Below are 13,320 nucleotides of genomic sequence, written 5' to 3'. Positions count from 1 at the left end.
AAACACACGAGGTCGCTGTGACTTACACACTAGGCAGGTGTAGCGTGGAAAGTTCGTACCCTGAACAGAAGCCAGCGTGAGGACTGGGGGCATTTCCCACCCTGTGTCCCGCACAGATCAAGCAAGGTCTCACACAGTTAGGAAATGATGTTATTATTTATTGATGTTATGTGTAATAGAAACCTGGACAGCCACAGTTGATGGAAGCAGCGGCTGTCCAGCAGTGGGACGCGGTGTTCGGCCCCAGGGAGCCTCCTACCATCCCCTGAAGGATGTGGGTGGTGGTGGCGGTGGCGGTGCCCAGCGGGGCTGGGGGCTTCGGGCCTTCTGGGTGTACATAGCCGGGCTGGGGGGCCGCGTCGGGGGACGTTTGGGCCTGGGGGGCGGCGATGTGCTGGGGCTCCTCAGCACCCAGGCAGGACGTCCTGGCACACGTGGAGCCCGGTGGTGCCGAGACCGTCTGTCCTCATGTTCGGAGCGTCCGTGGGCAGCAGCCCGGGCTTTGGCAGATTCCATGAGGCGCCTGCAGAGACAGGAACTGCTGAGGGCCCGCGGAGCCCCCCGCTCTCCTTCCTCCCGGCACCGCGCAGAGCAGCGCTGGAATAAAGAGCGTGCTGGGATGGGGATGCAGGAGCAACTCACTGGTGTTTCTGCCTCCGCCGCCGGATGCAAACGCAGCTCACAATTATTATCAGCAGAACAGGGACAAACACACCAATAGCACCTTTCAGGCAGAACATGGGGGCGTCCTTAATGTAGATGCCCTTAGTGTGTTCTTCACCTGCACCTGAAGGAACAACTGTGGTCACTGCTGCGCCTCGTGCCTAACTGGCAAGCTCACCAGAGCTCTGCCATGAAATGTTCCAGGAAGACAAATCACAGAACCTGCAACCGTCGGCCACAGAGCTCTGTGCTCGGCCTTTACCTGGAGCGCCAGCTGCTTGCACATCCTCTGTGCCTTCACGGGAGATGGGCAGCGTGTGGCTGCTGCCCTCCTGAAACACAGCCTCGTCCACAGGCTCTCCACCGACCTCTTGAGAAAGAAGGCAGCAAAGTGGGACTGTAAATGTCTGCTCTTGTCAGGAGGATGACATCCTCAGGAGGCGTTACTTCACCAAAGACAGCACTATTTTCTCCATGTCTTTGTAGAACGCCAGTTTCCCAAGCCTTCTGCTGAGCAGACAGAAATATACCCACCAGGCACTTCATTCTGCCCCGTCACAGCCTTTAGAGCATGAGCAAACCGCGGAGAATATCTTCCTTGTCCCGGTTTCCCTCTCTGTCTCGCAGGACCTGAACAGAACGTAGCAGGACCCATTTCAGACAAACCCACGGCTGAACTGAGCGCTCTGTTTGGTGAAGTCCATCCAGACAGAGTACCCCGGGCAGCAGCCCGGGCTTTGGCGGATTCCATGAGGCGCCTGCAGAGACAGGAACTGCTGAGGGCCCGCGGAGCCCCCCGCTCTCCTTCCTCCCGGCACCGCGCAGAGCAGCGCTGGAATAAAGAGCGTGCTGGGATGGGGATGCGGGAGCAACTCACTGGTGTTTCTGCCTCCGCTGCCGGATGCAAATGCAGCACACAATTAGCCACAGCAGAAGAGCAGACTCGCACGGCACGTGCGTGGTGTCCAGGGGATCAGGCCCAGCCAGCTCGGGTTCAGGAAAGGCACGTCGTGCTCGACCACCCTCAGCTCCTTCTACGACTGGGTGACCAGACTGATAGCTGAGGGAAAGGCTGTTGATGTAGTCTACCTGGACTTCAGCAAAGCCTTTGACACGGTCTCTCACAGGCTTCTTCTGGGGAAACTGGCTGCCCGTGGCCTGGACAGGTACACACTCCTTTGGGTAAGGAACTGGTAGAGGGCTGTGCCCAACGGGTGGTGGTTAATGGAGTGAAGTCCAGCTGGCGACATGTTTCAAGTGGTGTCCCCCAGGGGTCGGTCCTGGGGCCTGTCTGGTTTAATATCTGTATTGATGACCTGGAGGAGGGGACTGAGTGTACCCTCAGTGAGTCTGCAGATGACACCAAGCTGGGAGGTGGTGTGGATCTGCCTGAGGGTAGGGAGGCCCTTCAGAGGGACTTAGATAAGCTGGATCGCTGGGCTGGGGGGAATGGGATGGGATTCAACACGGCCAAATGCCGGGTCCTGGCCTGCATTAGAAATAGTGTGGCCAGCAGGAGCAGGGAGGTGATCGTCCCCTGTACTCAGCACTGGTGAGGCCGCACCTCGAGTGCTGTGTTCAGTTTTGGGCCCCTCACCACGGGAAAGACATTGAGGCCCTGGAGCGTGTCCAGAGAAGGGCAACAGAACTGGTGAGGGGTCTGGAGCACAAGAGGGAGCTGGGATTGTTTAGTCTGGAGAAGAGGAGGCTCAGGGGAGACCTCATGGCACCCTACAGCTTCCTGAAGGGAGGCTGTGGTGAGGAGGGGTTTGGCCTCTTCTCCAGGCAACAAACAGGAGCCGGGGAAATGGCCGCAAGTTGTAGCAGAGGAGGTTTAGGTTAGGCTTAAGGAAGAACTTGTTCTCTCAGGCACTGCAATGGCTGCACAGGGAGGTGGTGGAGTCGCCGTCCCTGGCAGCGTTCAAGAGGCGTCTGGACGAGGAGCTGCAAGACATGGCTTAGGAGCTTGTGGTAGCAGTGGTAGTGTGAAGGCGGTTGGAGCAGATGATCTTATAGGTCGTTTCCAACCTTGTGATTCTGATTCTATGAAGAGGAACAAACACACCAGTAGCACCTTTCAGGCAGAACATGGGGGCGTCCTCAATGTAGATGCCCTTAGTGTGTTCTTCTCCTGCACCTGAAGGAACAACTGTGGTCACTGCCGCGCCGCGTGCCTAACTGGCAAGCTCCAGAGACAGAGAAGACTTGTGAAGGTGTGTAAGCGATGTGAGAACTCGCAAGAAACGACCTGCATCGTTCCCGGCTGAGTCCGTGCGTCAGGCGCTGCAAATGGCGCCCACCGCGTGCAGCAAAGAAGCCGAGGCTGAGCGAGCCCGGCCCGGCAGCGCCGCCCGACTGAAGTGCGGAGAGGTTGTTTGGCGCCCGCAGCGTTCTGCAGGGCAGAAGGTGAGCAGTCGGAACTGCGGCGAGGTCGCTGACGAAGGAGCGGCCAGGAAGTCTTGCAGCACCACGCTTCGTTTTCGCGCTTCAGAATCCGCCCGTATCTACCTCAGCTTAGCTGCTTTTCTCAAAGCGATAAGCGAAAACGTCCCCGAATTTCCGAACGCCGGATTCTCTCCCGACGGAGAGCTTTGGGACAAAAGCGGCGCAACACTCCGGGAGCCTGCTGTTCCTAAGACACAACGGCTGCTCAACTTGGACGCGTTTGGCACCAAAGCACGGAAGGGCTTGAGCAAATTCGCAAGGAAGAATTCCTCGCGACGATTCCCCGCCGCCCTCCCTCCCTCCCTCCCTCCCTCCCACCCCCGCCGCTGCCCCTCGCTGCACAAAGCAGCCCCGCTCCGCATTCCACCCGCGGCTCCGCCCCCACCGCTGCCCGCGGAGAAGAGAAATCGCGACCCGCCCCGCGCTGCTGCCCTCGGCTCCGCCCCCGGCGCTCGTCCCGCTCCCGCTCCCGCTCCCGCCGCGCCGCTCCCTTCCTCCCCCCCGCGCACAGCGGACGGCGGACAGCGTGCAGCGCCTGCTGCCGAGTGCCCGCAGCCTCCGTGTCAGCTGCTTGGAGACAGGGACGGGGACGGGGACGGGGACGGGGACGGACCCGACCCGGAGGAGCTTTTTATCCTGCTCCACTTCCAGGTCCGGAAGACAAAGCGAGCGTTTTCCCTCCTGATGATAATTGGAAGGGTGCGGGAAAGAAGCATTCTTCTACGGTGCGCTGCGGCGCCTTAGAGAAGTGCGGGAAAGAAGCAATGTTAGGGGGTGATGCTGACACGATGCAAGCCTTTCCTGTGATGGATCGTCCAAAGCAGCGCCCCCAGTGGGAATCCCTGCCTTCCGGGGCAGTAAAGCAGCTGAGGAAGTCAGTGAGAGATGACGGAGTTCAGTCTGCCTTTACATGGAACCTTCTGGTTGCAATTGGTGGCGGTTATGTTGTGACCCCCCACGATCGGAAAATTCTGTCGCGAGCGATCCTGTGTGCCACGCCATGTACCGTGCTTAGGACTGAATGCCCAGAACAGGCTGCCATCCGGGCTACGAGCAATTTGAATAACTCAAATCATTCTGGCACGGAGGACCTCATGGGGGAGGGGGGTCTGGGCAGCACCTCAGGCCCGGGCACAGATGGATAGGCAACAGCCCAAACAAAGTGCCCGAACTTCATGTGTTGAAGGGCCTGACGGCCGCATGGCTCACGCTGCTCCTTACATCTTGCCAGTTCCCTGCACTCTGTGGGGTCGTGATCTTTTAAGTCAGCGGGGCATGATTTTGCTGACAGATTTTCCATAAGGGCCACTGATGGGCAGCAACCTACAGCCCTAGCTTGGAAAACAGACCAACCCACTTGGGTAGATCAGTGGCCCTCAACAGAGGAAAAGTGGCTGCATTTACACGAGCTAGTTCAAGAGCAGCTAGCTGCTGGTCACACAGTGCCTACTATCAGCCCTGGAAAACTCCAGTCTTTGTTATCCTCAAGAAGAGTGGAAAACGGAGGCGTTTACAGGACCTGCGCGCTGTCAATGCAGTAATGGAGCCCGTGGGGGCGTTGCAGCCCGGTTTTTCATTCACCTTCAGCGTTCCCTTCAAATTGGCCCATAGCACATACTGATTTTAAAGACTGTTTCCTCACCATTCGACTTCATCCAAAAGACGCGGCACGATTCGCTCTCCCAGTGCCCTCTATCAACCAAGCAAGCCCTGCTCAGCGGTATCACTGGACTGTGCTACCACAAGGAATGCTTAATAGTGCAGTTAGAGATTAACACAGAATGGGACCTTCAGGGATTTATTTCCAGGTGGCAGAAACTTGAGTCGCAGGCCAAGCGCGTGTTTGTTCTTTCTAGTAGGTTAACGGTATTTCTTGTCATGATGCTATGTTTGCCATGTCTCCTTTCTCACATTTAGAGTATTGTCACTCGAGGCCGCGACTGAGTCATAATGATTCTGTTATTAATGTAATTAGTGTTATTATTTTATAGCACGGTAGTAGTTTGCGAATAAATAAAAAAGGGGGAATTGTGGGAATACAAGAAAAACTGCTCAGAGCAGAAGCTGCCGTCTCCGGCCCCAGGGAGACAGCTACCATCCCTGTAGGATGGGGGTGGTGGTGGTGGCGGTGCCCAGCGGGGCTGGGGGCTCCTGGGCCTATTTTGATGTATGTGGCCGGGGTGGGGGGCGCAGGGGCTGCGTTGGGGGAAGCCAAGCTGGGAAACGGCGAAGTGCTGGGGCTCCGCAGAACCCGGGCAGGACGTCCAGGCACACATGGAGCCCTCTGGTGCCGAGACTGTCTGCCATCTCCGTCTGGGGGGCGGCGACGTGCTGACGCTCTGCAGAACCCAGGCAGGACATCCTGGCACACGTGAAGCCCTCTGGTGCGGAGATCGTCTGTCCGCTCTTGGCAGTCTGTCCTGCTGCCCATGCTGAGCGTTTGCGGGCAGCAGCCCGGGCTTTGGCGGATTCCACGAGGCGCCTGCAGAGACAGGAACTGCTGAGGGCCCGCGGAGCCCCCCGCTCTCCTTCCTCCCGGCACCGCGCAGAGCAGCGCTGGAATAAAGAGCGTGCTGGGACGAGGATGGGGGAGCAACTCACTGGTGTTTCTGCCTCCGCCGCCGGATGCAGATGCAGCACACAATTGTGATGAGAAGAAGAGGGACAAACACACCAGTAGCACCTTTCAGGCAGAACATGGGGACGTCCTTAATGTAGATGCCCTTAGTGTGTTCTTTACCTCCACATGAAGGAACACTGTGGTCACTGCCGCGCCTCGTGCCTAACTGGCAACCTCATCAGAGCTCTGACATTGCCATGAAATGTTCCAGGAGGCCACGAACATGAAACACAACAACAGAACCTGCAACCGTCGGCCACAGAGCTCTGTGCTCGGCCTTTACCTGGAGCGCCAGCTGCTTGCACGTCCTCTGTGCCTTCACTGGAGATGGGCAGCGTGTGGCTGCTGCCCTCCTGAAACACAGCCTCGTCCACAGGCTCTCCATCGACCTCTTGAGAAAGAAGGCAGCAAAGTGGGACTGTAAATGTCTGCTCTTGTCAGGAGGATGACATCCTCAGGAGGCGTTACTTCTCCAAAGACAGCACTATTTTCTCCATGTCTTTGTAGAACGCCAGTTTCCCAAGCCTTCTGCTGAGCAGACAGAAATATACCCACCAGGCACCATCTCCCCATGAACAGTTCATTCCCTTCCTTGAAACCGTGGGAGGCTGCAATGAGGGCTCCCCACAGCCTTCTCCTGTCTGGGCTCAACAGATCCAAGAGTGGAAGGAACCAAAGTTCGAGAACCAAAAATAACCCTGTGTGCTCTTTCCCTCTAAGTTCCTTGCCAGGGGATCGCCCTGAGCTTCCCAGGGCAGACCTGGCCGGGACTCTGGCGAGGCACTGGTCATACAGCGGCAGGCACAGTGAGTTCAGGCACAGGGTCGAGAGCTCCTACTGCACGTTGAGGCCTCGTCTTCCCTCGGGCCTGCAGCGTCTGGCAGTGACAGAACAGCAAAACCACGTGCACAACTCGGCATTCAGTTCTTCTGTATTACTACCGCAGAGCTCAGGAAGCCACAGCACATTCCAGCACAGGTTGTCCACGTGTGGGACGGGAACCCCCTGCCATTGCCGTCCCCTGCAGAAGAGTGCAGAGGAAGCAGCGGAGGCGCCCAGGAGCAGCCAGGCCTGCTGAGCACCCAGTGGGAGGCAGAGGCTGTGCTCATTGTCCAGGGGGCGGAGGTCACCCTGCTGACTTCTCCTCTCCAGGCCCAGCCCGTCTTCGTAAGGGAGGTGCTCCAGCGCTCTGATCATATTTGTGGCCCTCCTCTGAAGCCTCTCTAACAGCTCCCTGTCTTTCTTGTGTTGTTGGCCTCGCACCTGGGCACAGTACTCCAGGTAGGGCCTCACAAGGGCAGAGTGACTATCTTCTCCCTGTCCCTGCTGGCCACCCCTTTTCTGATGGAGCCCACGATACCAGAGAGTGGTGGTGAATGGAGCTAAATGCAGCTGGCGACCGGTCGTGAGCGGTGTCCCCCAGGGCTCAGTGCTGGGGCCTGTCCTCTTCAGGATCTTTATTGATGACCTGGATGAGGGCACTGAGTGCACCCTCTGTAAATTTGCGGATGACACCAAGTTGGCTGGAAGTGTAGATGTGCCTGAGGGTAGCGAGGCCCTACAGAGGGATCTGGACAGGCTGGAGAGCTGGGCTGAAGCCAACGGGATGAGTTTCAGGAAGGCCAGATGCCAGGTCCTGCACTTTGGCCGTAACAACTGCAGGCAAAGCTACAGGCTCGGGGCAGAGTGGCTGGAAGACTGCACAGAGGAAATGGACCTGGGGGTGTTGATTGGTGCTCGGCTGAACACGAGCCAGCAGTGTGCCCGGGTGGGCAAGAAGGCCAATGGCATCTTGGCTTGCATCAGGAACGGTGTTGCCAGCAGGAACAGGGAAGTGATTGTCCCCCTGTGCTCTGCTCTGGTGAGGCCGCACCTCGAGTGCTGTGTCCAGTTTTGGGCCCCTCACTGCAAGAAAGACATTGAGGCCCTGCAGTGGGTTCAAAGAAGGGCGACAAAGCCGGTCTGGAGGGGTCTGCAGCACAGGCCTGATGAGGAGCGGCTGAAGGAGCTGGGGTTGTTCAGGCTGGAGAAGAGGAGGCTCAGGGGAGACGGTGTTGTTCGCTATTGCTACGTGAAGGGAGGTTGTAGCGAGCTGGGGGTCACAGAATCACAGAATTGTAGGGGTTGGAAGGGACCTCCAGAGATCATCGAGTCCAACCCCCCCCCAAAGCAGGTTCCCTACAGCAGGTCACACAAGTAGGCATCCAGGCGGGTCTTGAATATCTCCAGAGAAGGAGACTCCACCACCTCCCTGGGCAGCCTGTTCCAGTTCTCCGTCACCTCACCATAAAGAACTTCTTGCGCACATTTGTGCAGAACTTCCTATGCTCCAGTTTTCGGCCATTTCCCCTTGTCCTGTCTCCACACACCGCTGAAAACAGTCTGGGCTCGCCACTCTGCCCCCCACTCCTTAGATATTGATAGACCTGGACCAGGTCTCCTCTCAGTCTTTTCTTCTCAAGGCTAAACTGACCCAGCTCACTGAGCCTCTTGTCTCATGTAACTGTTGATAGAACCAGAGGGAATGGCTTCAAGCTGCGCCAGGGGAGACTTAGGCTGGACGTTAGGAAATTCTGCTTTTCTGAAAGAGTGGTCAGGCACTGGAATGGGCTGCCCAGGGAGGTGGTGGACTCACTAATCCTGGAGGTGTTTACGGAACGTTTGGATTCTGTGTTGAGCGACATGGTTTAGTGATTACTATTGGTGATAGGTGGATGGTTGGACTGGATGATCTTGGAGGTTTTTTCCAATCTTGGTTATTCTGTGATTCTGTGATCTCTGCCAGCAGTCGTTCATGCAGCCCCAAAGCCCCCCCAGACCCAACGCCCACCGCCAGGGATGTTGGCGACGTTGCAGTGAGCCACGAGCTGCAGCTCCTCCCGCACCTCCTCACTGATGTTCTCCATCACCATCGTGCTGCAAATGCCCCACTGCCTGTTTTGTGCCTGGGGAAGGAGATGGTCACGTACTGAGTACTGAGCATCCGGTGTGTTGATGTGGGAGCACTGGGCAGTACTGGTGGCCCTGGGAGGCTCTTGAGGGCTGCAGGAAGCACTGGGCACATGTGGAGCACCGGGTCAGTTTTGGGCTCCCCAGCTCAAGGCAGACTCTCCTGTGCAAGCGCTGCAGAGAAGCTGCTCTGGGGGGAGGTGGTACTGTGCTCTTCTCCAGAGGTCCCTCCCAGCCCCTGAGCTTTGTGACAGACGGATGTGTGAAAGCAGGCAGCCAGCAGGTGGATGTTTGGTGGCTTTGCAGGGTCAAAGCACCGCAGCCCTGTGATGCCAGTGGCCGTTGGAGTGTCATCAGCCATGTCCTCCCTTCGTCTCCATTCACTGCCATGGGAGCTGAGTCGGGTGCACCCGCAGGGATGGGGCACCCACAGCCTCTGTGGGCATCAGTGCCGGGGCTTCAGCTCCTCCTCTGTGATCAACTTCCCTGACATCTAAACCGAATCTCCCCTCCTTTACATTAAAACCATTCCTCTTTGTCCTGGCACCATCTCCCCACATGAAAAGTTCATTTCCCTCCTGTTCATCACCTCCCTTGAAACAACAGAAGGCTGCAATGAGGGCTCCCCGCAGCCTTCTCTGCTCCATGCTGAACACCCCCGGCTCCCTCAGCCTTTCTCCATAGCACAGGTGCTGCAGCCTCTGAGCCAACCACCTGGAGAAAAAGGTTTCCTTTTCTCACTTGGGATCGATGTAGGGCACGCAAGAGGCAAATTCCCATCTGAACGCACAACCTGGGCTTTGTCGAACCTCCACCCCACAGCCCGTCCTTTGCACCCATCTCTGTCTGACTCAGAGGGAAGGAAGCGGTGCGGGACCACAGTGAAGGCCTTGCATGAGTCAGGGAGACGACATCAGTTGCCCTCCCGCTGTCCATCAGTGCCATCACGGCATCACAAGAAGGTGGCTCAGGCACGATCTGCCCTCGGTGCCTCGCAGCCCTGATTGTCCCGGATCACTTCTCCATCCCTCAGCTGCCTCAACATCTCCTCCAGGAAGACCTGCTCCATCACCCCAAAAACACACGAGGTCGCTGTGACTTACACACTAGGCAGGTGTAGCGTGGAAAGTTCGTACCCTGAACAGAAGCCAGCGTGAGGACTGGGGGCATTTCCCACCCTGTGTCCCGCACAGATCAAGCAAGGTCTCACACAGTTAGGAAATGATGTTATTATTTATTGATGTTATGTGTAATAGAAACCTGGACAGCCACAGCTGATGGAAGCAGCGGCTGTCCAGCAGTGGGACGCGGTGTTCGGCCCCAGGGAGCCTCCTACCATCCCCTGAAGGATGTGGGTGGTGGTGGCGGTGGCGGTGCCCAGCGGGGCTGGGGGCTTCGGGCCTTCTGGGTGTACATAGCCGGGCTGGGGGGCCGCGTCGGGGGACGTTTGGGCCTGGGGGGCGGCGATGTGCTGGGGCTCCTCAGCACCCAGGCAGGACGTCCTGGCACACGTGGAGCCCGGTGGTGCCGAGACCGTCTGTCCTCATGTGCTGAGCGTCCGTGGGCAGCAGCCCGGGCTTTGGCAGATTCCATGAGGCGCCTGCAGAGACAGGAACTGCTGAGGGCCCGCGGAGCCCCCCGCTCTCCTTCCTCCCGGCACCGCGCAGAGCAGCGCTGGAATAAAGAGCGTGCTGGGGTGGGGATGGGGGAGCAACTCACTGGTGTTTCTGCCTCCGCCGCCGGATGCAAACGCAGCACACAATTATTATCAGCAGAACAGGGACAAACACACCAATAGCACCTTTCAGGCAGAACATGGGGGCGTCCTTAATGTAGATGCCCTTAGTGTGTTCTTCACCTGCACCTGAAGGAACAACTGTGGTCACTGCTGCGCCTCGTGCCTAACTGGCAAGCTCACCAGAGCTCTGCCATGAAATGTTCCAGGAAGACAAATCACAGAACCTGCAACCGTCGGCCACAGAGCTCTGTGCTCGGCCTTTACCTGGAGCGCCAGCTGCTTGCACATCCTCTGTGCCTTCACGGGAGATGGGCAGCGTGTGGCTGCTGCCCTCCTGAAACACAGCCTCGTCCACAGGCTCTCCACCGACCTCTTGAGAAAGAAGGCAGCAAAGTGGGACTGTAAATGTCTGCTCTTGTCAGGAGGATGACATCCTCAGGAGGCGTTACTTCACCAAAGACAGCACTATTTTCTCCATGTCTTTGTAGAACGCCAGTTTCCCAAGCCTTCTGCTGAGCAGACAGAAATATACCCACCAGGCACTTCATTCTGCCCCGTCACAGCCTTTAGAGCATGAGCAAACCGCGGAGAATATCTTCCTTGTCCCGGTTTCCCTCTCTGTCTCGCAGGACCTGAACAGAACGTAGCAGGACCCATTTCAGACAAACCCACGGCTGAACTGAGCGCTCTGTTTGGTGAAGTCCATCCAGACAGAGTACCCCGGGCAGCAGCCCGGGCTTTGGCGGATTCCATGAGGCGCCTGCAGAGACAGGAACTGCTGAGGGCCCGCGGAGCCCCCCGCTCTCCTTCCTCCCGGCACCGCGCAGAGCAGCGCTGGAATAAAGAGCGTGCTGGGATGGGGATGCGGGAGCAACTCACTGGTGTTTCTGCCTCCGCTGCCAGATGCAAATGCAGCACACAATTAGCCACAGCAGAAGAGCAGACTCGCACGGCACGTGCGTGGTGTCCAGGGGATCAGGCCCAGCCAGCTCGGGTTCAGGAAAGGCACGTCGTGCTCGACCACCCTCAGCTCCTTCTACGACTGGGTGACCAGACTGATAGCTGAGGGAAAGGCTGTTGATGTAGTCTACCTGGACTTCAGCAAAGCCTTTGACACGGTCTCTCACAGGCTTCTTCTGGGGAAACTGGCTGCCCGTGGCCTGGACAGGTACACACTCCTTTGGGTAAGGAACTGGTAGAGGGCTGTGCCCAACGGGTGGTGGTTAATGGAGTGAAGTCCAGCTGGCGACATGTTTCAAGTGGTGTCCCCCAGGGGTCGGTCCTGGGGCCTGTCTGGTTTAATATCTGTATTGATGACCTGGAGGAGGGGACTGAGTGTACCCTCAGTGAGTCTGCAGATGACACCAAGCTGGGAGGTGGTGTGGATCTGCCTGAGGGTAGGGAGGCCCTTCAGAGGGACTTAGATAAGCTGGATCGCTGGGCTGGGGGGAATGGGATGGGATTCAACACGGCCAAATGCCGGGTCCTGGCCTGCATTAGAAATAGTGTGGCCAGCAGGAGCAGGGAGGTCATCGTCCCCTGTACTCAGCACTGGTGAGGCCGCACCTCGAGTGCTGTGTTCAGTTTTGGGCCCCTCACCACGGGAAAGACATTGAGGCCCTGGAGCGTGTCCAGAGAAGGGCAACAAAACTGGTGAGGGGTCTGGAGCACAGTCCTGATGAGGAGCGGCTGAAGGAGCTGGGGTTGTTCAGGCTGGAGAAGAGGAGGCTCAGGGGAGACGGTGTTGCTCGCTATAGCTACGTGAAGGGAGGTTGTAGCGAGCTGGGGGTCACAGAATCACAGAATTGTAGGGGTTGGAAGGGACCTCCAGAGATCATCGAGTCCAACCCCCCGCCAAAGCAGGTTCCCTACAGCAGGTCACACAAGTAGGCATCCAGGCGGGTCTTGAATATCTCCAGAGAAGGAGACTCCACCACCTCCCTGGGCAGCCTGTTCCAGTTCTCCATCACCTCACCATAAAGAACTTCTTGCGCACATTTGTGCAGAACTTCCTATGCTCCAGTTTTCGGCCATTTCCCCTTGTCCTGTCTCCACATACCGCTGAAAACAGTCTGGCCTCGCCACTCTGCCCCCCACACCTTAGATATTGATAGACCTGGACCAGGTCTCCTCTCAGTCTTTTCTTCTCAAGGCTAAACAGACCCAGCTCACTGAGCCTCTTGTCTCATGTAACTGGTGATAGAACCAGAGGGAATGGCTTCAAGCTGCGCCAGGGGAGACTTAGGCTGGACGTTAGGAAATTCTGCTTTTCTGAAAGAGTGGTCAGGCACTGGAATGGGCTGCCCAGGGAGGTGGTGGACTCACTAATCCTGGAGGTGTTTACGGAACGTTTGGATTCTGTGTTGAGCGACATGGTTTAGTGATTCCTATTGGTGATAGGTGGATGGTTGGATAGGTGGATGGATGATCTTGGAGGTTTTTTCCAATCTTGGTTATTCTGTGATTCTGTGATCTCTGCCAGCAGTCGTTCATGCAGCCCCAAAGCCCCCCCAGACCCAACGCCCACCGCCAGGGATGTTGGCGACGTTGCAGTGAGCCAAGAGCTGCAGCTCCTCCCGCACCTCCTCACTGATGTTCTCCATCACCATCGTGCTGCAAATGCCCCACTGCCTGTTTTGTGCCTGGGGAAGGAGATGGTCACGTACTGAGTACTGAGCATCTGGTGTGTTGATGTGGGAGCACTGGGCAGTACTGGTGGCCCTGGGAGGCTCTTGAGGGCTGCAGGAAGCACTGGGCACATGTGGAGCACCGGGTCAGTTTTGGGCTCCCCAGCTCAAGGCAGACTCTCCTGTGCAAGCGCTGCAGAGAAGCTGCTCTGGGGGGAGGTGGTACTGTGCTCTTCTCCAGAGGTCCCTCCCAGCCCCTGAGCTTTGTGACAGACGGA

General features: G+C 57.5%; 2 protein-coding genes across 2 annotated transcripts; both read right to left on the bottom strand.

Annotated features, from left to right (window-relative positions):
- Positions 1-215: 215 nt before the first annotated feature.
- LOC149914799 (uncharacterized) lies at positions 216-13,024 on the bottom strand. Its single transcript, XM_090125396.1, has 6 exons — positions 12,943-13,024; positions 11,295-11,457; positions 10,952-11,175; positions 6,012-6,119; positions 643-787; positions 216-523 (listed from the first exon to the last, which is right to left on the bottom strand). Exons 1-6 carry the CDS (start codon positions 13,022-13,024, stop codon positions 256-258), a joined length of 990 nt encoding a protein of 329 aa, XP_089981522.1. The 3' UTR covers positions 216-255.
- LOC149914800 (uncharacterized) lies at positions 9,459-10,893 on the bottom strand. Its single transcript, XM_090125389.1, has 4 exons — positions 10,870-10,893; positions 10,680-10,824; positions 10,397-10,541; positions 9,459-10,277 (listed from the first exon to the last, which is right to left on the bottom strand). Exons 1-4 carry the CDS (start codon positions 10,891-10,893, stop codon positions 10,010-10,012), a joined length of 582 nt encoding a protein of 193 aa, XP_089981515.1. The 3' UTR covers positions 9,459-10,009.
- Positions 13,025-13,320: the final 296 nt, after the last annotated feature.

The sequence above is a fragment of the Phasianus colchicus genome, chromosome 27 (assembly GCF_987193195.1).
Source record: "Phasianus colchicus chromosome 27, bPhaCol1.hap1.1, whole genome shotgun sequence".
Lineage (NCBI taxonomy): Eukaryota > Metazoa > Chordata > Aves > Galliformes > Phasianidae > Phasianus > Phasianus colchicus.
The sequence above is the reverse complement of the archived record's forward strand: the minus strand, read 5'-3'. Positions and strand labels throughout refer to the sequence as shown.